The following is a 22,248-nucleotide window of genomic DNA, read 5'->3' as shown; positions in this document are numbered from 1 at the left end:
GAATTGTTAGACCAGGCTTGCTTTTGAGCCATTTTACCCGCGGTCATGGACCAGGGTTGCTTTTGAGCCATTTTACCCGCGGTCGTGGACCAGGGTTGCTTTTGAGCCATTTTACCCGCGGTCGTGGACCAGGGTTGCTTTTGAGCCATTTAACCTGCGGTCGTGGACCAGGGTTGCTTTGAGCCATTTTACCCGCGGTCGTAGACCGGGGTCGCTTTTGAGCCATTTTACCCACGATCGTGGACCAGGGTTGCTTTTGAGCCATTTTTACCCGCAGTCAATTTAGGCTAGGGTCCTTAAGAAGAACATCCGCCAACAGCCGATTCGAAGGCAAGGACGGAGAGGATCGAAGACGATGCTGGAGCGCGCCGCGCAAAGGTCAGGTATTCTTCCTCCTACTCTTTACGTGTCTTTTACTTTAATATATTTACATTGCATGTGTTGCGTTAGCAAAAAACGTTTTTAAAACACACACATCCCTGTCAAAATAGGAAAGTAGGGGCAACTGTAGACACCGAGTCGGAGGACCTGTGATGAAAACCTGTAACAAGACGGTCGAAGCGGTTGATTCCGGAAGTTTTAAAATAAAAATTTATAATAAAAAAAGGAAGAAGTTAGTGGGAGTCGCGATTGTCGAGTGGACGGCTCGCGAGTGCTCAGCGACGTGGTGTGAACGCCTAACGGCAGCCGATGCGCGTCCGATGACAGTTGGACGCGTGCCCGGTAGTGCGGGATGCACGCTTGATGTCCGATGGGCGCGCACGCCCGGCAGCGCGGAGCGCGCGCTCGACGTCCGCTGGACGCGCACGCCCGGCAACGCGGAGCGCGCGCTCGACGACCGTTGGGCGCGCGCGCCCGACAGTGCGGGGTGCACGCCCGACGGCCGCTGGGCAAGCGCGCCCGGTAGCCGCTGGACGAGCGCCCAGCGACGTTGGGCGGACGCCCAACGCTCGTTGGATGAACGCCCAACATCAGTTGGGCGCACGCGCCCAACGAAAGTTGGGCGTTCGCCCAACATAAGTTGGGCGTCCGCCCAACTAGGTTGGGCGTTTGCCCAACCGGCTTTGGGCGACGCCCAATTTTATTTGGGCGTCGCCCAACCGGCTTTGGGCGACGCCCAATTTTATTTGGGCGTCGCCCAAAGCTTCCGGGATCCGTTGCCTATTTAAGGCACGGATCCCCATGCATTTTGGGAGGAGAACTTTTGGAGCTTTCTTACTCTAAACATTTTTAGAGAGAAAAAGTCAATTTTTTGGAGAAAAATATTTTTTTTTCCCAAAAAAATCCAAATTTTCTAAAGTTGAATATTTTATCGAAAACACAAAAAAACACTGGAAAATCACGATTCGCGGAATCCACCGATTTCGACTGTTAGATACCGACCTTGAGGTATTATCCGAGGACTAGACTCGTTTTATTTTATTTATTTCCTTTATTTATTTATTTTTATGTTATAATTTTATTTATTTATTTATTTATTTATCACGCTTATTTAATTTTTCGTATTTATTTAATTTTCGCCTCGTATTAAATAAACGTTTGGTTTTGTTTTGAAATAAAAACCTCGTTTTAATATCCCAATACGAACCGTGATCCTATTCAAAGGTAGTTCGGGATTAAAAAACGTTGCAATTATAAGTTTTCAAATTTTTTCAAGATAAGTTTTAAAATAAAACGTCGTTTTAGGTGTCTCCGTTATAGGCTATGATCCAATTTGGGTAGCTCGGAGATCCAAAACGATAGAATAGATCTAATTTTAGGTGTTTGAATAAATCTGGAAAGTTTTGGACTGCTGCTGTAATTCTACATTTTCTGTCACTAACAGCAGATTGGCGACGGATTTTCCGTCGGTAATCTGCTGGAAACCGAAAATCACCCTTTAAATCCATTTTCTCATTTTCTTTTATATTGAATCTCTTATATACATGTATATAATTATGTAATATAATGGTTAAAATTATTTTTGAGTTACATAACTACTAATTAGGTGTTATGTAGCTACTTACTTCATTTTGAGATTTAATTTGTTATTGGTCTAGTTTTATAAAGTAGTATATAGGTATATATATATAGTTTTGGCTCATTTGAACTATATTAGCTATTATTTAGAATGAAAGTTATTTTTTTTACATATTTATTCTATAAAACTATTTTGAGATAAATATTATTTTCCATTTATGGATTTGGCCCATTATTTTCATATATTTTTTGTAGGATAAAAATGTATTATACTTAGTATTTTGTGTTATCATTATTATACTTATATCTAGTATCTTTACTTATCTTTTAAATTATATCCTTATTTTTAGATAAAATGTATATATGTATATATGTATATTCGCCTCATTTTTTAGATAAAATGTACATATTTCAAGTTTGTTTTATTTGGTAAATCTTGGGGATTCAAATGGTTCATTCTTGTACATACATTCAAGTAGGATTCAATTGAGTGAAAAAAAGAAAAATAAACCACAAAAAGAGAGTTTAATTTGCTTATTTAAACTTAAGTTTTCTAGAAGTTCCTAAATTAAATAAAAGGTTTTCGTATCACTTTAAATCGTTTCCTAAAACATCACGTGTTAAAACCTTAATTCGTTCCAACGACGGATTAAGCAAACCTTGTAATTAAAATCGTTTTCATTATAAATAATAGAGTTTTGAATCGTTTTCTTAACTAAATGTTTTTTGTACAAAATAAATTGACTTGTATGCCTAATCACACTTTTAGATTAAAATGTTTGCTCAAATGTTTTCAAAACGCTCGAGTCGTTCCAACGGCAATTCGAGTGAACGTCATTAACGGGGTTTTTGAAACGTACCTAAATCGTTCCAACGGTGATTAAGGTACGGACCATGTAAATAAACTTGTTTTGGGGAATTAGATTAACTTAGAGTTAGTGTATAAAGCATAAATCACCTTGTGAATAAATCAATTCTTCCTTCTCCCCCTCTCTCTCTCCTATGTATTTTTAATTCATGTAAATGGGTGATTCTTTACTAAAGTGGCTTTTAATGACATGCTCAAAACGGTTTTCAAAGCGAGAAAGAAAAGGTTTCAAATGAATTTTAAACTTAAAGAAATATGCGATTAGTCCGTTATCGCCTAACACGCTGAGTAGGAGGCCGGTGGTTCATAACCGGGCGATGTCGGGGTGCCTAGTAGCCTTTCTCCGGAAAGGAGCTAGCCTTCTCGGCTCGTACCTAAGTTTCCCGAACCCTCATCGGTCTCCCGCAAGGGATCGGTGTTCATTTTCCCATTCGTGGGTGGCGACTCTTCCATACTCCGAGCTCCGGTCCTGCCAAGCATCTTGATTCCACGATTGGTTGCTTTCGGTGCCAATCACCGTTTACGTCGCCATGAGGTGTCCACCCCCCGGTCCGCCCGGGAGATTAGGCCGCGGCACCTCGTCTAACAGTCGTGTTTGGGTTTCAATAAACGGGTCACCTGAGTAGGTTGACACGACCCGTTTATGACCCATTAACCCATTTTGACACCCCTATCCACCATATATGTATGTCAATGATATCAATAAATTAGAACCTATAACAAAGAAGTACATATTTACTGGCTATGGTTCTAAGGTCAAAGGATATAAACTTTGGTGTCTTATTTTAGTGAAGATTTTAATAAGTAGGGATGTAAAATTTGACGAGTCAATTATGATACACTCGAAATGGGGAAGTTCTATATGCATGTCTTTTTGAAAGAACACTTGTATATCCATCCATGTAACTGTCTAGACATACATATATCTATAGTCTGTGAGATCATTTACCTATTTAGAAATAGAAAAATTATTACATGCAAGACTCCACGATATTATATTAGTAATTTCTTATAACGCATCGACTTGGATTCATTTAATATTATTATCATTTCAAGTTTGCATAAAGTTATAAAGAGGATTTTAATCTTAACCCAGCCTAGTAGTAGGAGGTTATTTTTTTTTAGTGAGCAATAAATACAGCATCTAGAGGAAAACTTCCGTCTTGAAAGGTTTTTGTCGGTTTTATACGATAGCCACGATTCCTCTCGATTTGTAATCGAATCTATATATCTGCCGGACCTGCTCTTGACTGAGGAAGACTCTATGCGCCCCTTACTCCTAGTCTTGTCGACTATGCCTTTTATCTCAGTGATTGATTATAATCTACAAACATTTTTTTTATCATTAATTGATTACATGATAAAAGATAAATATCTTTAATAGTAAAACATAACTATTTTAAATAAATCAAATAACAACTAAATGGACATTTCATTAATCATAAAAGTATTCTTAAAATGATCATTTTTGGGACACATTTTCAACACAGATTGACCAAAGGGTGCCATGTTTTGCGACGTGATAGGAGCATAAGCCGCACACGCGATGTCACATCCGTGTCCCTAATTTTAGTTATTATACCCTAATATTAGATTATATGATAGTTATTTATTGTTGTATATGGCTCATAATATCAAAGGGGCTTATCCCGGAGTGGAGCGGAACGGAGCGACACGACGGGATAAATACATGTAAAAACTGTATCTTTCAGTTACTCGCACTACAAGAAAAATGGGATTTAATGATGGGGAACCCCATCATTAAAAGTCTAGTTCCACTCATTAAAGGTTTTTAATGAGCGGAATTTTCCCCTTGAGGAAGCCTTTCTTACTAAAAGTATTAATGAGCGGAATATTTCCACTCATTAGTAACTTACAGTGAGAGGATACTTACCCTTATTAGAAACTATATAATGATTAAAGATACGCTCATTAGAAGTATTTGTAATGATTAAAAATACGCTCATTAGAAGTATTTACAATGATTAAAAATACACTCATTATAAGTATTTATAATGATTAAAAATATTTATAATAATTAAAAATGGTCTCGTTAAAAATATTTGTAATGTTTTGGATTGAAGAGAGCTACTCTAAATTAAATATATTCCACTATGAGACAAATTAAAATAGCATTAAACTTCCAAGGAAATCATCACATATCAAAGATTGAAGGTATATAGCAAATAAGGTATAATCGCATTCAAAGTATTGAGAACTCCTACAAATTAAATCAGAATTCTATTAAGTAGTCAAAGTAAAGAAATCTCCAAAGAATAGAGTTAAATACCAAAGAAATTGTGCACATCAGCGAAAAGATGATGTTTATAGGAAAGAGGGAGTTGAGGTGTTAGCAACATGAGTAAAAGCCAACAGAGAAATACAGCTCCCCACATCCAAAGTATTTTTCCTCTTTCTATTTCTACCTGTTTACTATTACCAATAAAGGATGTGAAGATGTGAAGTTATGCCTGTGGAAACATTTGCTACTGCATTTTCCAATCCTTCAAAGTGACTCGATAAAGAGAAATAGGGCCTGTCAAGTTCGTGAGCTCCGTCGCAACTCCAAGTGAGCATCCAAGGTCAAAGGGGACGGAGACTATGCTCTTCCATTAATAGGTTCACTATGGTTCTGATTGCAAAGGTTTTCACATATTAACACCTGATTGTAAAAGGTATTCTATTAGAAGTCAAAACTATATATCCATTTGCTGCATTTAAAACTATCTACACAGTTATCATATATATTTTTTCTTTTCATTTATGTTTGGAAGCCTAAAATGTCTTACACATAGATAAAAAATTTGCAATCAAATATATGCAGCTCAAGTTTCCCTATGTGGATGTAATTAACAATAATACTACTTTAATGACAGTGCAGTATATACTTCCCAATCACTAACCTTTTGAATAAATAAGCCAAGTGAATGAGCATTTTAATAAGAGAGGGCCTACATTATCTTGCCATCAGTAGCCATGTAAAGGAGAAGCAAAGTCCTCTGAATTAGAGAAACTACAGAGTATTAGAATCTGTTGGCTTTAAGGTGACTGTTTCATGCTACCATGTGAAAACCAACTGTTTTAGTATCAGATATGTTTCGAACAGTTGAAAATCAAATAATGCATCTAACAAGTCCAGCAAATGAGACTTAACCTCGCTAAGCTTGTTTCTCAACTGGTGTGCAATGTCATACTACTAGCACATACTACAATTTCATAGCACCCAGCCAACATAATTTTGCCAGAATAACAATAATCGAGAAGCCAACTACCTGTTTTACTCTGAAAAATCTCCGAAATTTGAAAGCAGCTTATCAAACCTGGCCTCGAGTTGCTAAGTCCAACTTGCAGTGGTTTCATTGGCTGAAATTATAATATCATTAGCTTCTTAGATTGCAAAAAAGTTTGGTAAATAAAATTGCTCCTTATTATGAATTGCCAAAATCAGAATTGTAACGTTAGATAACAATGATTCACACCAATCATTGAGTTAGAATATCCAGTGGAAATCTAAATTAATAGAAACATAACGAATTGCAAAAAGATATTCAATGAGCATTATATAGAGTACCATAAAATAATAAAAATAAGCTAATAAAACAAACAAATAAAATGTCAAGAGTTAAGAACAGTCTGTTGACGAAACAGAAACAGCCTTCAGAATAAACTTTCTATGTGCTACAAAGGACACATGAAACAAACTATTGTTCAGATTTTATTAAATCAGCGTTGAAACTCCAAATTTCTCAATCCTAAGTATATGCCTCATGTGACCTCTCCTTCTCTCTCCTTTTTTACTGCTTTTGACTCTACCTTGAGAAAAAACAGGCACACAAGAGAACAACCTGCACATATAAGGCAATTTATAAGAGTTTATGGATAATAATTGGTTCATTTTAGTTCTAATTTGAGTCTAAAATCCATAAATATACATGTATAAATTGCACTTATCAAACACCCCCAAAATAGACCTTGCTTGTCCTCAAGCAAAAAGAAAGGTGCAGGTAAGAGATGGATGGATATGTTTCTCAATCACAAAGCTACCAGCAAAAATTGATATAAGGATCCATTGGGTGTTGAAAAACTTCCAATCAACAGAAGGATGTCAAGAAGCTAAGCATCGAATGTACATTATTTTCAAAGTGGCACTGATGAATCAATTTATTTCCAAGCAACGTAATAAAATAAAGTCCTAGCTAAGTTTTAACAATGCACAAAGACCTTGGATCCTCACTGACTGAATTTCACTCTTCTCACTTGGTGTTTGGGTGAGGTGTTTTGTCACACAATCAGCCAAAACATGGGGACACTAGGTGCCATAGGCTTGCACATCGGTCCAAACTCTGCTACTTGCCTTGAGAAAGAGGTTCGTTTAGAAGGGCTTGAGGTGGTTTTGGTTCTGTTAGATTTTGATAGCAAGCTGATTTTTGGCTTGATTTGGTGATGTTTGAAAGATTAACACTAGGATTTTGAGGATTCGATTTTTTTTCTTCTAGCAGAAAGTTCAATTAATCACCAATGTGAAAATTTTAGCAATATGCCTTCAAAAATTAGACTTTTTAACTCAGGCAAGAAACTTTGTTAGGGCTACCATGGCAAGTTCTGGACTCAATGCGTCATGCATGCCCACTCAACAAGAAAAGAGCAATTGCGAATGGCAAACTCACATGATTATGGGTTTGTATCCTACATCATTTAAGTGCAAAGTTTAAACAGAGCCACAGCCAAATCTCAAGGTGCATAGGGTTCAAAAGATTTAGGCAGCCACTAAGCTTTAAAGTTCTGTTCTTAGACTTGAACTCATTGAAATCCTAAAAGGACTAGATTTAACTCAAACCTATAGGATACCTTAAACTTTTCCCTTAAGCTCTGTAACTTTCTCTTACCAGTCTTCTCAGCCTTTGCCTCCTTAAATTCATTAGTGATAATCGCCCATGATTTTCCATGTCTTCTGCAAATGTCAAGTTTGCTCGTCGAACATGCAGTCAAATGGCTCCATTCGTCAAGCTACCATCAACATGTGCACTGAAGGATTAAACATCCCCATCCCCCTAGACAACTTAGTTATCCGAGGCCCACAGAAAATGTAACTCGACCTTCTTTGTTCTTGCCTGGCCAAATGTAGCCCAAGCCAAAACCCCACATTGATCCGCTTATTATTGACCATACACCATAGCATAAACAGGTCATTGGTAGGCATATTGATTTGATTGTACCTAGCAAACAGGCTAGTGTCCAGGTATTTTTTTTGCAGGAAACGCACTTTATGGTAATAACCACATACTTAAGCAAAACAACAAAATCATGCAATTTTAATGAAACAGAGCAAGAGTAGATAATACTCATCTCATCTATTGTAATTTAGAGAGACAAAACCAGTCTCTGAATTATACACATTGCCCCAGGAAAAAACTAATGAGTTGAATTATTCTAGATACATGTATGGTGTCCCTATCCTAACTATTTGGTCGGAAGAAGATTAGAATGGAACGACATTTGTCTTCAGTTTGAGGTATGACAATTATCCCTTTTAATAGGGACATCATCACCTTTATCATTCCCTGTAGACTCTATAGATTTATTGAGTCTTCATTTCAATCATAAAAAGTTTTTTAGTCATCATAGTTCTTTTTTGTTTTAGTTTGGAGCTTAGATGGTGTTGATTTACCTATGAAACATAATGTGTCATTTTGGCATAAGAGGTTAGGCCATATGCACAGAGTGGAGTTTCTCCCTTTTTCAAGCTAAGCGGAATGCTCATATGTGATATTTTTTATACAAAACAATCCAAAAACTCATTTTGCTCTAAATTGATTCAATCAACATGAACTTTTATATTACTATATTGATTTTTACGACCATTTAGAAAGAAACCTCTAATTGGTAATTTCATTATCCTCAATTGAGTCTATTTAGAAGATTTAAACTGAAAATGGCACAGAACTTCTTAAGGCAGCTATCAAGTTTGTTTTAGAACAGTACCGCATTTTCCATCAATGAACTTTTGTGGATATTCCTAACAAAATGGCATATTATAAATAGTACTTGCCATGTAACCTCAACTATTTGGTTCAGATTCTCTCCCACCATTTCCTTACAACTGTTACCAAACCAAGCATTTCCTTCCCAAGATCAAAGTAGAGTGAAATTGTACAAACAGAATATAGGACCAAGAAAAAAAATCCCTAAACCCATTAATAATCAAAGCAAACCCATTTAAAATTAAAGCAAACAAAGTCAAGATTAAGAAGTTCATGCACTAATATGAAGTAAAATCAGGCGCTTAATGTCAGAGAGAGCTCCAATGCAAATGTTGTCATCCAAATCTCAATCCATCTAAAAGAGTAAGAGAGATAAATATTCTACCTGAGTAACGAGGGCTGGTGACTGAAAGATGGACAGAGAAAGAAAGAGGGGTCGTACCGCTTGTTTCATGCTCGGCGCCGGCCATGTCTATGCATCTATTAAAGCATCAAACAATTTCATTGAAATTTAAAAGTAAAAGATACCTGAGCTTCGGTGGTGAACGGAGCAGCACCACGGAATTAGAAGAGGAGACAAAGCAGAGGAGAAGATAAGATTAAGTTGGAGATTCTTTCTTCCATTAATGTGGCTAGGTCTAAAAAGTTAGATGGATAAAGAGAAATCTGGAGGATATCAACGATGAAGTCGAGTGGCTGCCTATGGTGGTGAACGGTAGAAGCCGTTGTAGGGGGGGAGGTGGGTTACTCTTCGTGATGGTGTGAATGTCCAGATTAGATGAAGCAATGGAGAACCACAATCTGGCGCAAAGTGAAAATTTGGGGGGGGGGGGGGGGGGGGGTGGGGGGGGGGGAACCCTAACCCTTGAAAAATTGGAGAAAAAATGGGGGGAAAGGAAGGGCGGTAAAAGGAGGAGTACTGAAATGAGTAAATAATGAGCGGATAAATTTTAATGAATTGAAAAAAAAACATATTTTAGTGAATAATAGTTGAGAGGTATATTTCCACTCATTAAATATATTAAGAACATACTTTTAATGAGCGTATTTTTAACCCACATTAAATTTTAGTCATTAAAACCTCTTTTTCTTGTAGTGTCGATCAATAAGAAAACCGTTCATCACTCCCGGAGATGTAGGCAATTCAAAACTGCCGAACTTCGTTAACAAATCCTTGTGTTCGATCTTTGCTTGTTTAATTTCTGTATAATTTAGCTTTGTTTTCAACATTTATTGATTGTAGAGTTAATTGGATATTATGGACATAGTGTGAAGGCCAATTTCATAGTTTAAGTGTAAAATTAAAAGTTTAGGATAAGTTTTAAAAGAAGTTAGATTTTATAGGGATCAAAATGGACATTCTATATTCTTTGGGAATCTAAATAACACCATTCAAGGAGTTAATTTCATGCAGATGATCAGCATCCTTCCCAAGTTCTTCATCTCCATCATCCTCTTGCTCTCATTCAAACACCAAAACTACCCAGCTATACTAAATTAATATTTCTCGGAGATTCAACCGTCGAATCGTCGTGAAATTTAAACTGTAGCTTCTAGAGATATATTTCTAAGTTCTGACTTGAGGGATTTTGATTTAGATATTTCTAGAAGGAGTTCGGCCTAAACAGATTCTAAGGCGAATTTGATGTTATCTCTCGGATGGATACAATTTATTGATATACAGTTTATGAAATGTTTATCGAGATACGATTTGTGAAGTATTTACTGAGATACGATTTATGAAGTATTATTGATATACGGTTTATGAAGTAACTATTGATTTACGGTTGATTTGAGTAAATGGTTAATTGCAAACCTATTGATTTTGTTTAGTTGAGATTTTAAACAAATAAATATATATAGCTATTTTGAATACAAGTTTTGTATTAAGTATTTTAATACAGTTTTACAATGTGTGATATTTGAGAAATAATGCTTATAACAAGCTTATGATATTTTAAAGTGCATATTTGGTTAAAAGTACTATTTTGAGTATTTTATTATGGTTTAATCCATAAAGTGTTCATTTTTAAGAATATGAATTTTATATGATGCATTTTGAAAATTAAAAAATATATATAGTTATTTTGAGTATAAGTATTTTATGTAGTTGATAATTACTTACTGAGATTTTTGTCTCACGTTTTAAAATGTTTTAATGTTTTAGGCGAGAAAGAGCTATAAGAGGAGTTACAGGTTCATAAACAAGGTTGAAGTATCAAGTTATTGGTTTTGTCTTTAGTTAGGACATTTGCCTTTCATTTGGAAATTTGATTGTATTGGGTTATATTTTCACATTTGAATGTAGTAGAAATATGAATTTATTTTATAATATATCTAAGAGGAATTCTTGAAAAGTGTGATACTTATGATATTTGGATAATTGGAAGACTATTAAGTGTTGATTGTGAGATTTCTATTTCACGTCTGATACCGATTGAGGTCGTTTACGGGTCGGGTGGGACACGCGACATGCGGCAGAAGTCTACTCCTGGCTCGTGGGAGCCATAGTCGGCGCGTGTGCCACCTTCTTGCCATTTGTTGCCCTTAATTTTTTTTCCTGGTCTAGTGTTTTTGGGGTCCCTAGTCAATTTGGCAAAGTCCGCTTGTCTATACGATGAACATAAACTAGGGTTTGAGGCGCGCGCGCGCACACACACACTCTATTGAGAATAGAATTCACACTATTTCGAATTAGAAACCCTGGATAAGGCATTTGGATCAGCTTAGAAGGGGACATTCAGATCTACTCAAGACCGAATCTTAATAGTTACTTATGTTACCACACTAGTATGACTTCCAATCTATATATTAAACTACAATATTGAGCAGTAGAAAATATGGACCCCGATCTAACGAAAAAAAACATATCAATACCAAATAAAATAACGCAATTTTAACCAATTCACACAATTCCAACAAAAATAACACGAACATATTTCCACAAATCTTAAACAATTTAGTAATTAATTTTAGCTAATTTTAGGTGCTATAAAAAATAATATAATTGTAAATACACATAAGAAAAAATAAATTTCAAAACTATTTCACATAATTCAACCAAAATACACATAAATTCACTATATTTCAATATTAAACAATTATACTTTAACACACCAATTTCATATAATTTCATTTACTCTAAACCAATTTTAGAAGCTCCATGCCACCTATTTCATATAGTCTAAAGAAAAAAATAGCACAATTTCACGACTTTAACAATTTGCACTAATTTCATAACTTTTCGAACACTTTCATACACTTGAGAATAAAGTCTTATTGCAAATACAACAAAGGTTTAAAGTAACCAATTTCAATTACATGTAAATAATCTCATCAAATATCACACAGTTTTGTCGACTTCAATAAACTAATTTCTTAACTATGTTTTCTTTTCTCTTCCCAACACCATAGATAAAGAATATGCAATTCTTTTATAACTTCAATTAAATTTTTCCATCACAACTGTCATAACCAGGAGAAGTAGACGTTTCATCGTTAATATAAGGAATATTGAAATGAACTTTCTTCCTATATTTTTCGATCGACAAAAAACTCAAAAACTTCAAATAAAAAAAAACAAATGATAGAAAAAAATGAACACAACAATCCATGAAACAAAAAAAAAAATTAACATTTTTTATAAGAAATAAAGAAATCCTAAACAAAATTCAATAAAAATGACAGAAATTCTAGAAAAGCAACATATTAAACACCAGTCAACATTTTAAACATAAGAGATTTTCTTTAAAACATTCGGAATGAAGAAAATGTACGACAAAAAAAACATATAAAAATCGATAAAAAAAATAAAAATTTAAAATAAAGGCACATATAACAATGAGGGAATTATATAGAAGAATATCCCCCTAAAATAGGTATTTCACATAAGTTCCGCTAAAATTATTATATTAAGTTCTTATTGATTTTTAACTTGTCTGACAATACTATTTAAAAATTCCAGATAAACAAAAAAATCACTTATTTCGATAAGTCAAAATATTTAACTCAAAATTTTACGTTAAATATTATCGACATGGCTAACCATAGGCCTTGGCCAGGAGTGTGATAGCGTAGGACCAAAAAAATTAGTAAGTCTATATATACACACACGTGTGAAGTAAAGTTTTTTTTGTCTACATATTAACACCATTGAGGCTTTAAAAGACAGAAATAATTGACATTTTAGACTAAAAAAGGCTCAAATGTCTACCTAATTCCCAAATAATTGATATTATTATTAGAATATATTTTAAATTATTACTTACAATTATTTTTTTTTTATTAAAGGGATCCTTATATCTTATTTCACCCGAGGCTCATAAATTATTAGGACCGATCCTGATTATCGAGCAATATTTTTAGATTCAATACTTAAATTTAGTATTATATAAAATAGTTACCCAATTTAATATTTTTGAACATATTAATATTTAGAATTCAAAATTCCATACTTATTTTTTCAATCACTTAATTTTCACTTTAATTAAATACCACCTAAGTAAATTAGATCATATGTGGATTATGAAGCATGGATTAAAAAGAAAAAATTACAGAGAAAATCATATTTGATTTTTTTTACTGCTTTTATCATATATGATATATTTAATTTAAAATATCAGAAATCCATATTTTTAATTATTGTTTTGTCAAACAGTTATTTCATCATTTTTTACAGTGATGTGTTTATTTATATAAAAACTGTTTATTTGACATTATTAGAATTTTATACTTATTTCATCATTTTTTTCAGTGATGTGTTTATTTATATAAAAACTGTTTATTTGACATTGTTAGAATTTTATACCAGCATAAGAGAATTGTAAATATTAAATCTATTTATAATTATTCTGTAACTGTCTCCATTAAAAATATAGTCAGACAAATTTACCACATAGGTTAGATTATCCGAAGTTTTTTTTTTTTTTTTGAATAAATTTTATCCGAAGTTCATAGTACATAAATTGAAGAAATTTAAATAACTACATGGTTAAAAAGAAAAAAAGGGGCTTTTAGCCTACATATTTCCAAATAAGCTTTTCGTTTATAGGCTAGGCAGGAACCATGCCATCGGCCACGTAGTTGAAGTCTCGTTCTCGCAGCACAAGTTCAGGTTTGCTTCTTTGTCAATCTATTATTCTTCCATTTCGGTATGATAAGATTTTGATTTTCTTATTTCCTTTTCTTAGATCATGAAAAGTTCCTCTAGTTTTTATTATTTTACGTCCAATTCATTCCTCTGATTTTCGATATATATTTGAACCATGCCATTGATTTTCTTTCCCTTTTCGTGCCCTATTTTCTTTTTGATTGCTTAGAAAAATCAAGGGAAAAACGGGCGAGAATATCTGGCTGATTCGTTGGTTTTTCGCAATGTCGAATGAGTTTAATCGTTCTTTAATTCGGACCTGATTCCTTGTTTCATTTCTTTTACTTGCGTTTCTTAGTGCATAAATGGAGAATTTGGATTACTTCTGCTTAATTTTCTCAGAACTGTAGATTGATGATTCTCGATCATTTGAAGTTCCCACTTGCACCAGGGGCTTGATTATTAATATGATCGTCAAGTAGTTATTTTGGTTTAGTTAGAAGTATTTATGTATTTTTTTCTCATTAATTTGTAGTTTTTCTAGCATTGGCCAAAATACTTCCTGGGATTTTGTTGGTCCTTATTCGTGTCTTGCAGGGAATTTTAATTTCTCAATGAAAAATGACGTTTTCTAATCCTCTGGATCCCAATCTGTCTATAGGTTAAAAGCACAGTTAGGGACGGACTCATTTCTTTTGTGGATATTGGCATAAACTGAAGCTGTAATTATAAGATGAGCCAGACAGGATTGATATATAGCTTTGTGGCAAAGGGAACAGTTGTATTAGCAGAGCATACCCCTTATTCGGGGAACTTTAGTACAGTTGCTGTTCAGTGTTTACAGAAGCTTCCTTCCAATAGCAGCAAATATACGTACTCATGCGATGGGCATACATTTAATTTCCTAATCGACAGTGGATTTGGTATTATTTCTTCTTGTTCAGGGTCTCTGTAACTTTAGTCGGTTTGCATAGTTGAATTCATGCCTTATCTTTGTTTGTGTGGTATGCAGTTTTTCTTGTTGTGGCAGATGAATCATCTGGAAGAAGTTTACCTTTTGTGTTTCTAGATCGTGTGAAGGATGACTTTAAACAGCGCTATGATTCAAGTATTAGTAATGAGGCGCATCCACTCGCTGATGATGAAGATGACGACTTGTTTGAAGACCGATTTAGCATTGCCTATAATCTTGACAGAGAGTTTGGGTATGTAATTCCTTGTGTATAGAATTCAATTACTCCTTCCATCCTTTTCTATATGTCATTTAAGGTTTTTCATTAGGACCAATAAAGTATTGATTAGGCGATTAAAATGATCGATTTACCTGTAATACATTTTTTTCTAAAAATCTATTTTTATGCCAAAATTCTCTCTTAATTATTAATGCTTAATTATAAGATTGTTCGCATTAATACTACACCTCTCTCTGTGTAAATGAGGGAAAATTAGAGAAAAGATTACCAAAAGTGCATAGGCAATATAACATGTAAAAATGAATAAATTGATAGATCTTAAAAGTTATATAATATAAAATGGAGGGAGTAACTTGTTTTTATTGAAATGTTGAGTTATTTCGAACTTTCTGCTGCTTGAGACTAGGCCAAGGCTTAAGGAACACATGCAATATTGTATGAGCCACCCAGAAGAGATAAGCAAGTTATCCAAGCTAAAGGCACAGATAACTGAGGTCAAGGGTATTATGATGGACAATATTGAAAAGGTATTTTATTTTTATTTTTTATTTTTTGTGCAGAGTTAGTATTGAAGCTATTGATACTTCACATATGAAATATATCATCTGTTCTTAACACTTCATAATATAATGTTATATTTGTACAAGAATGTATACTGCTCACTTAAGCATTCACCATATTTTCAATAGTATAAAATCAATACATTTTTTTTCCTGTTCTCTTTTATGTAGGATAAAAATCGAAATTGCGGTTTATGTTACTGTTTTTATATTTATTTAATATTTGGATTCACATCAGGGTGTATAGATTAGATCCAGACTTGCAACCTTAAGAAAATGGTAGGAATGAGGTTTATCTACCAAAGGCTCACCTTGACAGTCATAGTGTGAACAAAATTTTACTTGTCTCTGAATTGGGTTCATCTATCCATCACCCCAGGCCTGGTTTTTATTTCAAGCAGGGAATTTTATACAAGGACATGCTAGTTATGAGCCCTAAATTTGTTCATGGTTATGGGATCCCAGAGGACATAGTCTGATTGTGAAGGGGACTCTGGTTTGTAGGTTTTTCTACCAGTATGACATATCTTAATACGTTTATAAGGTTAGAACTTAGAGCTAATTGGAGAGAACCATATGGAAATAATTCAAACATAGATTAGCTACTATCAACAAATCTTTGGATAAAAAAAAAGGGCGGCCCGGTGCACTACGCTTCCCCGCTTAAAGCGAGGGTCCGGGGAGGGGTCCCACCACAAGGGTGTACTGGGGGCAAGCCTTCCCCTGCCAATTTTTTTTGGCAAGAGGCCGCTCCTAAGACTCGAACCCGTGACCTCTCAGTCACACAACAACAACGTTTACCGTTGCGCCAAAGCTCGCCCTCTACCAACAAATCTTTGGATATTTATTCAAAATTAAAAAATAAAACTAATAAATCTGAGATAATAACTTGCTGGTTATTGAGTTATAACATAGTTATTATAGCAAACTTTCCCTGGATGCCTACCCTTCTAGAGGAATTTCATTGCACACCAAATGGGGAATCATTCAGGGTATTACAGAACGTGTAGGCATCTGGCTGCTAATGTGTATTGGGTGGGAATGACAGAGGCTGTGAAAAGATTTATGCAAGAATGATGTGGTCAAAGTAGCAAGTCTTCTTGCAGTTCCGATCCAATCCACTTAAATGTCCCAATAATTCTTCCTCGAAATGAGCCCTCATGAGGAGGTGACTTAACCCCCTTAAGATGGTCAACCGAGGAACGAGGGGTCCTTCCTTACAAATCTTTCTGGATTGCAAAAGAGAAACCGTGAAGCTGCAGCTGATCTTCAGTTGTTAACTTTTGGTGAATTGCCTTCCAACAAATCATAGAACGTGATGGTGGTGTGAAATCCCCCCAAATGAAATTGTGCCAAGAAACTTTCTGTCTGCGGTCCCGGATAGCCTCGAAAGCACTTCTGACAGTGAATTTACTATTTCGTGAGGGAATCCAGCAGCAAATATCACCTCTGGCTGGCGAGATGGATATTCTTTGGATTTCCGATGCAATCTCCTCATTTACTGGTAAATCAATCCAACCCGAGGCATCCCTGTACTGGTTCCTTGATACTCTGAACTCTCCTTGTGTTTTCTTCTCTGATTGCATCACTGCTGAATACTGGTCATGGATTGAACCAGCCTGAACTTGAGCATCAATACCATTTTATCTTAGTCTCATTAGCCTCTAGTCTTACTTGTAAATGCGTTCCATGATTGCTTCCTCCACAAGTTTTGATCTAGCAGGTCGGACTAAATAATAAAGAAAACTAAAGGCACAACTACAGAGATGAAATAAGTTCTTTACTGAGGCTTTCAACTGTTAATTTGCAATATAAAAAGAGAATATCAGGAAAGACATAGACAAAGAAAGGAAAAATAGACAGAAAGTTCTTTGCTCTCCAAGAAAATCCCTTTTTCCATATTTCAAGCCGTTACTACAAAATCACAATTTCTCCTCCATGCTCCTAACTCAGCTCGTACTCCCCATATAGTGATAGAGAATATGCTAATAGCAATAAGGGGTAATTGGGGAATTAAGGATGTGTGATTTGGAGCCTAGTGAGAGTTAGTTATAAGAGAGAGAGAGAGAGTGTGTGCTTTATAGTTAGTATATATACTTATAGAGTAGAGTGTGAAGGAGGGATTATTGAAAATTATATTTATTTGGCTTGTTTGAGTTATGATCTCCTCATTGAGTAGAGAGGAAAGTATATCTTCCTGAGGGAGCTGAGTTTAGGCTCAATCTATTCTCTCTTTCTCTTTTGCTTTCATTAGTGGTGTAATAGCTCTTTAAGTTCTTCAATCTAATAGTCTATTTGACTACTGTTTGGTAGTTTCAATCTTCTTCGCTGTATTTGTTTCTGTTTCTATCATTTGGCGCTGTCCGTGGGGAACGAAATGGAAACCAGAATGAATTCCAAAATGGAAATCCTATTGAGAATCCATATCCAATTGAAGTAGATTCTATAGTCCTAGTAGCCACTTGCATGGAGGAAGAATTTCAGGAAGAATGGAGGATCTCCCATTGTAGAATACGATCTTCACTCCAGGAGGTAGTTGAGGCAGAAAATTGACTACGATGAATCTCAGGCAGTGGAAATTCGGATCGAAACCGTCTTTGTTTCCAGGGAAGAAATAGGCGGTGGGTTTGATCAAGTTGCGATTGGTTTCTTCACATTGATCCCTGTTCCAAGATGTTACGCTCGCCGGAGATTGTTCTTTGCAGTGGAGATCTTGTCGTTCTCAGAAATCAAGAGTGATTATATCCATGAGTAGGGGAGTGCTAGTCACGTGCCTCTAGTTGAAGGAGAAAGTTAGAAACTACCATATGTTGATACAAGTCAAGGCATTAGACCCAACAGAAGAATGGCCCACTTAAGGGCAAATTGGAAGTTTTGGGGTGTTTTAATCTCAAATCCTCAGATAAAACTTATTGGGTCATGGGTCAATATCCAGAATACAAGGGCAGAATCGGTAGGTATTTATCCTTTTCCCAGTTAATCGCTGCAGTAAACCCAACTACAGCTATCTTCTATATTTCACAACAAGAAATAAATGGGATCCAGGTTAATTGAAAATTGGGTGTGAAATTGGAGAGTTTATTGGGATTGGGAATCAATTGAGTTTAGGCTCAATCCATTCTATCTTTCTCTTTTCTTTCATTAGTGGTGTAAGAGCTCTTTAAGTTCTTTAATCTAATAGTCTATTTTACTACTGCTTGGTAGTTTCAGTCTTCTTCTCTGTATTTGTTTTCTGTTTCTATTATATGGTTACCTTCACTCCCTCCCAAAACACTAGCCCCTAGGCTATAACTAACTTCATCTATGCCTCATCTCCACTTGTTCAACCCTTCCTTGGTGTTAGGCCAAAATATTGCCCCTGCTCTCATGTTCTTTATCACATGTGCTCTAAAGAGCTATTTGATGTGGCATGTGCCCTATCACTTTGCTGGTTAGCTCTCAAATTGATATGTCCGCAAATCAACAATTTTCATCTTCTCTTTCCTATCTATACTTAATTCACAATGCTTTAAAGATGTAAGAATATCATTATTTTATAGTGCTGTATAGGGTTATGCAATTAATGGATGTTTTTCTTTTGAAACTGAATTATCTAGTGATCAAGAAGAGAATAGGAAGTACAATGTGAGATGAACTAAACAAACTATAAACAGAAAAAGAATGTTGATATTTATGCTCATCAAATTAGTCTGGTCTGTTCTCATTTGAAAGATGTCTGGTCTGTAAATCTTGGTTTTGTAGTTTTTGATGGATCTGATGGTGTTCCATTCCATCTTTCTTCTAAGCTCAATGTCTGGGGCTAAAATCTTTGATGCTATTGAATAAGTGTAAAATATCAAGGAAGTTCATCTAGACGAGGTAAATCATATTGATGATTTTTAGTAGTGGTCAGTAAACGGTAAACCATTGAATTAAAAGGATAGTCTGAAGAAGAGCTGAAATGAGTTGGTCCAACCATATAAGAGTACGTCAAGCTTACTCCTCGGAGTTGAGGGATTTTTTCTGACTCTGAGGATGATGCTGTAGCTTCCAAGTTAAATTAAGGTTTAGTCTTTTTTTTTGTTTTTTTTTTTAAGTTCTTATGATTCTTATTTAGTAAATAATTATTTAATCAGTTAGGTGTTCCCATAATATGTATAAGTAGTAGGATCATATAGTGAATTTACATGATGCATTTTCCCTTTAAAATCAAAATATTAATTCTGAGGTCTTATTTAAATTTTAAACTTGTTCACTACTGTTTCAACTGTGCTTTCTTTATTGTATCCCTAATAGTCGAGATCTAATTGCATATCCCAAGATCAAAATTGTAACTAAAGATTTATTCCTGTCAAGAGACATAACAAACTACAAAACTTGATCTTGGAGAGGTCAAATTTAATAAAATGTAGTCTAATATAGTTACGAAAATATAATTTTCTGTGTAGAAAGGCTTCTAACACAGATTAACAAGTGTAGGATTGAAAATTAAAACTCTGATGATGGAAACTAATATTAGATAGAAATAATATTGAACTTCCATCTTCCCATTTGCATGTGGAAGTGTTGGCAAATATAATATTTACTTCAGATGAATCTATAGGGTAAACATCATTGCACCAAGAAGCAAGTGTAGTATTTGTGATTTTGTAATGCAGCTTCTGGATTTGATGATTTTGTTTTTATCTTGTGTCTGAAGCAAGTGTATAGCTTTTAGATTGGCTGTTAAAACTGTTTTTGCTTGATAAAAATAAAAAGGTGAAAGCAATTCAGAATAATTTGTTTTCGAGAGTGTTCTAATTGTTTCAAGTACATCCCTTTGAAACATAAGAGTTTATGGAACTTGAATATTTGGTTGCTTGATGTTTTCATATAGATCCTTTACAAGTTTCTGTATCTCTATGAAAAAGAAGACTGATGAACACTATGTATCAAGCAGAATAACATTAAGATAGTGCAAAATGGGTGATATTGTAGAACATTATTTTGAATAAAATGCCCTGATACACAAATACTTATATTACAGAATTGAACAGCTGCACTGTAAGTAAAGATTCTGAAAGTGTTTATGAATATAGAGTTTCTAGAGTGGATTTTTTCTGTAATTTTGTATTGGGTTGTGAAACGCTGCCATTTGGAACTTGTGAGATTCATTTGTAGGCTTCAATTCAAGCGAATAATGGTGAGAGTAGCTGGAAGTTATGCATATGTGCTTTCTGGTTGAGAAATAGGATATTAAAAAGAGGGGGTCAGCATTTTGTTCTGTAAAAATACATGGTTTTTTAATTTACTGTTGGAATGGGTTCTACCTAGATTTTTTTACTAAAGCATCCTAGTCTCCTGATCGTTGCTATTTGTATGCATTAGCCCCTAGTATTTTATTTTGACACATTGAGCCTTTGCTCTTTTATTATCAAGAGTCCAATGTGTAAAAACATAAGAGGAAGGGCTCAATATGTTAGCAGTCAAGATTTGAAGGGCTTAACACGCGAAATAGCAAATAATCGGCATAACTGAACAAACATCTCAGCATAGCACGTATATATTAACCACTTATTGTTGTTCGTTATCATCATATCAAGGCTTTACTTGTAATCTGAAGATGTGTTGTTACATAACTTACATTTCATGTCATGTGCATTTGTTCATTCTCTCTGACCAATCAGCCATCTTACCAAAAGTTTGCATTAAGGAAAGTGGACTAATCCAATAAATTCAGGTTTTAGATCGTGGGGAGAGGATTGAACTTTTGGTAGATAAAACAGAGAATCTGCAATTCCAGGTACATGATGTTCCTTATTGATTTTGATCCAAACGATTCAAGAAATCTGTAACGATGTGTTTTTCGGGGCATCTGTTTAATTTCAGGCGGATAGCTTCCAAAGGCAAGGAAGACAACTTCGACGGAAGATGTGGCTACAGAATCTCCAAATGAAGTTGATGGTAGGAGGAGCCATCCTTATCCTGATTGTCATAATCTGGCTTCTTGTATGTGGAGGTTTTCAATGTCGTTAGGGGAACCACAAAAGTTAGTAACATAATTTCATGTGTGCAAAAAGATGTGTTATTGTATGGGACAAGCCTTAGCTTGGCGTTATTTGGAAAAATTATCTGTTAAAGACTGTAATTACACGTTGGTGTCTTGTGATGGTTTTGTTGATAGTATTTCTTAATGTAAATGGCTCATGGCAAATACGGACCTATAATTTTATGTCATTTAATACTTTAAGCAATAAAATAATGCCAAAACATGTACTGAAGTGTCAAGTGGCATTAATTTATTTGCATGGTGTAAGTGCATTGATTGGGTATTATTATAAACATTTGTGGTTGGATGGGTGGGTTTGATCCTCTACATTTTGAGATTTTGGTAATCAAACTATTTGGTGTGCCTGTGCAGTGTGGGTGTCAGGTATATATCTGTAATCGCCCAGATATGCTGAAATGGAGCACTACTAACATTTTTCTTCCCGTATATAATGTGTTTGATCATCCAAATCCATTTTGACTTTAAAAATGCATCACTTTCCTTGGAAAGTGATTTTGTAAGTTTTTTTTTTTTAGGTATACCCAAAACCCTATTCTTGTTAACCGAGCACAATTTAAAAACTTACGTTGT

At 34.9% G+C, this 22,248-nt stretch overlaps 1 protein-coding gene across 1 annotated transcript; it reads left to right on the top strand.

Moving 5' to 3' along the window:
- The first annotated feature begins 13,809 nt into the window (after positions 1-13,809).
- LOC136226095 (vesicle-associated membrane protein 727) lies at positions 13,810-21,910 on the top strand. Its single transcript, XM_066014403.1, has 6 exons — positions 13,810-13,921; positions 14,559-14,820; positions 14,910-15,102; positions 15,497-15,617; positions 21,349-21,411; positions 21,498-21,910. The coding sequence occupies exons 2-6, from the start codon at positions 14,631-14,633 to the stop codon at positions 21,642-21,644; spliced, it is 714 nt and encodes a 237-aa protein (XP_065870475.1). The 5' UTR covers positions 13,810-13,921; positions 14,559-14,630; the 3' UTR covers positions 21,645-21,910.
- The last annotated feature ends 338 nt before the right edge of the window (positions 21,911-22,248 follow it).

This window comes from Euphorbia lathyris, chromosome 4 (genome assembly GCF_963576675.1).
Source record: "Euphorbia lathyris chromosome 4, ddEupLath1.1, whole genome shotgun sequence".
Classification (NCBI taxonomy): Eukaryota; Viridiplantae; Streptophyta; class Magnoliopsida; order Malpighiales; family Euphorbiaceae; genus Euphorbia; species Euphorbia lathyris.
Note: the sequence above shows the minus strand (reverse complement) of the source record. Positions and strands in the feature narration are given on the sequence as shown.

Coding starts and splice junctions, on each gene's coding strand:
- LOC136226095 (XM_066014403.1), top strand. CDS start 14,631: ATGAGCCAGACAGGATTGATATATAGCTTTGTGGCAAAGGGAACAGTT. Junction 14,821..14,909: donor CCTAATCGACAGTGGATTTG/GTATTATTTCTT, acceptor TGTGGTATGCAG/TTTTTCTTGTTGTGGCAGAT. Junction 15,618..21,348: donor TGATGGACAATATTGAAAAG/GTATTTTATTTT, acceptor CAATAAATTCAG/GTTTTAGATCGTGGGGAGAG.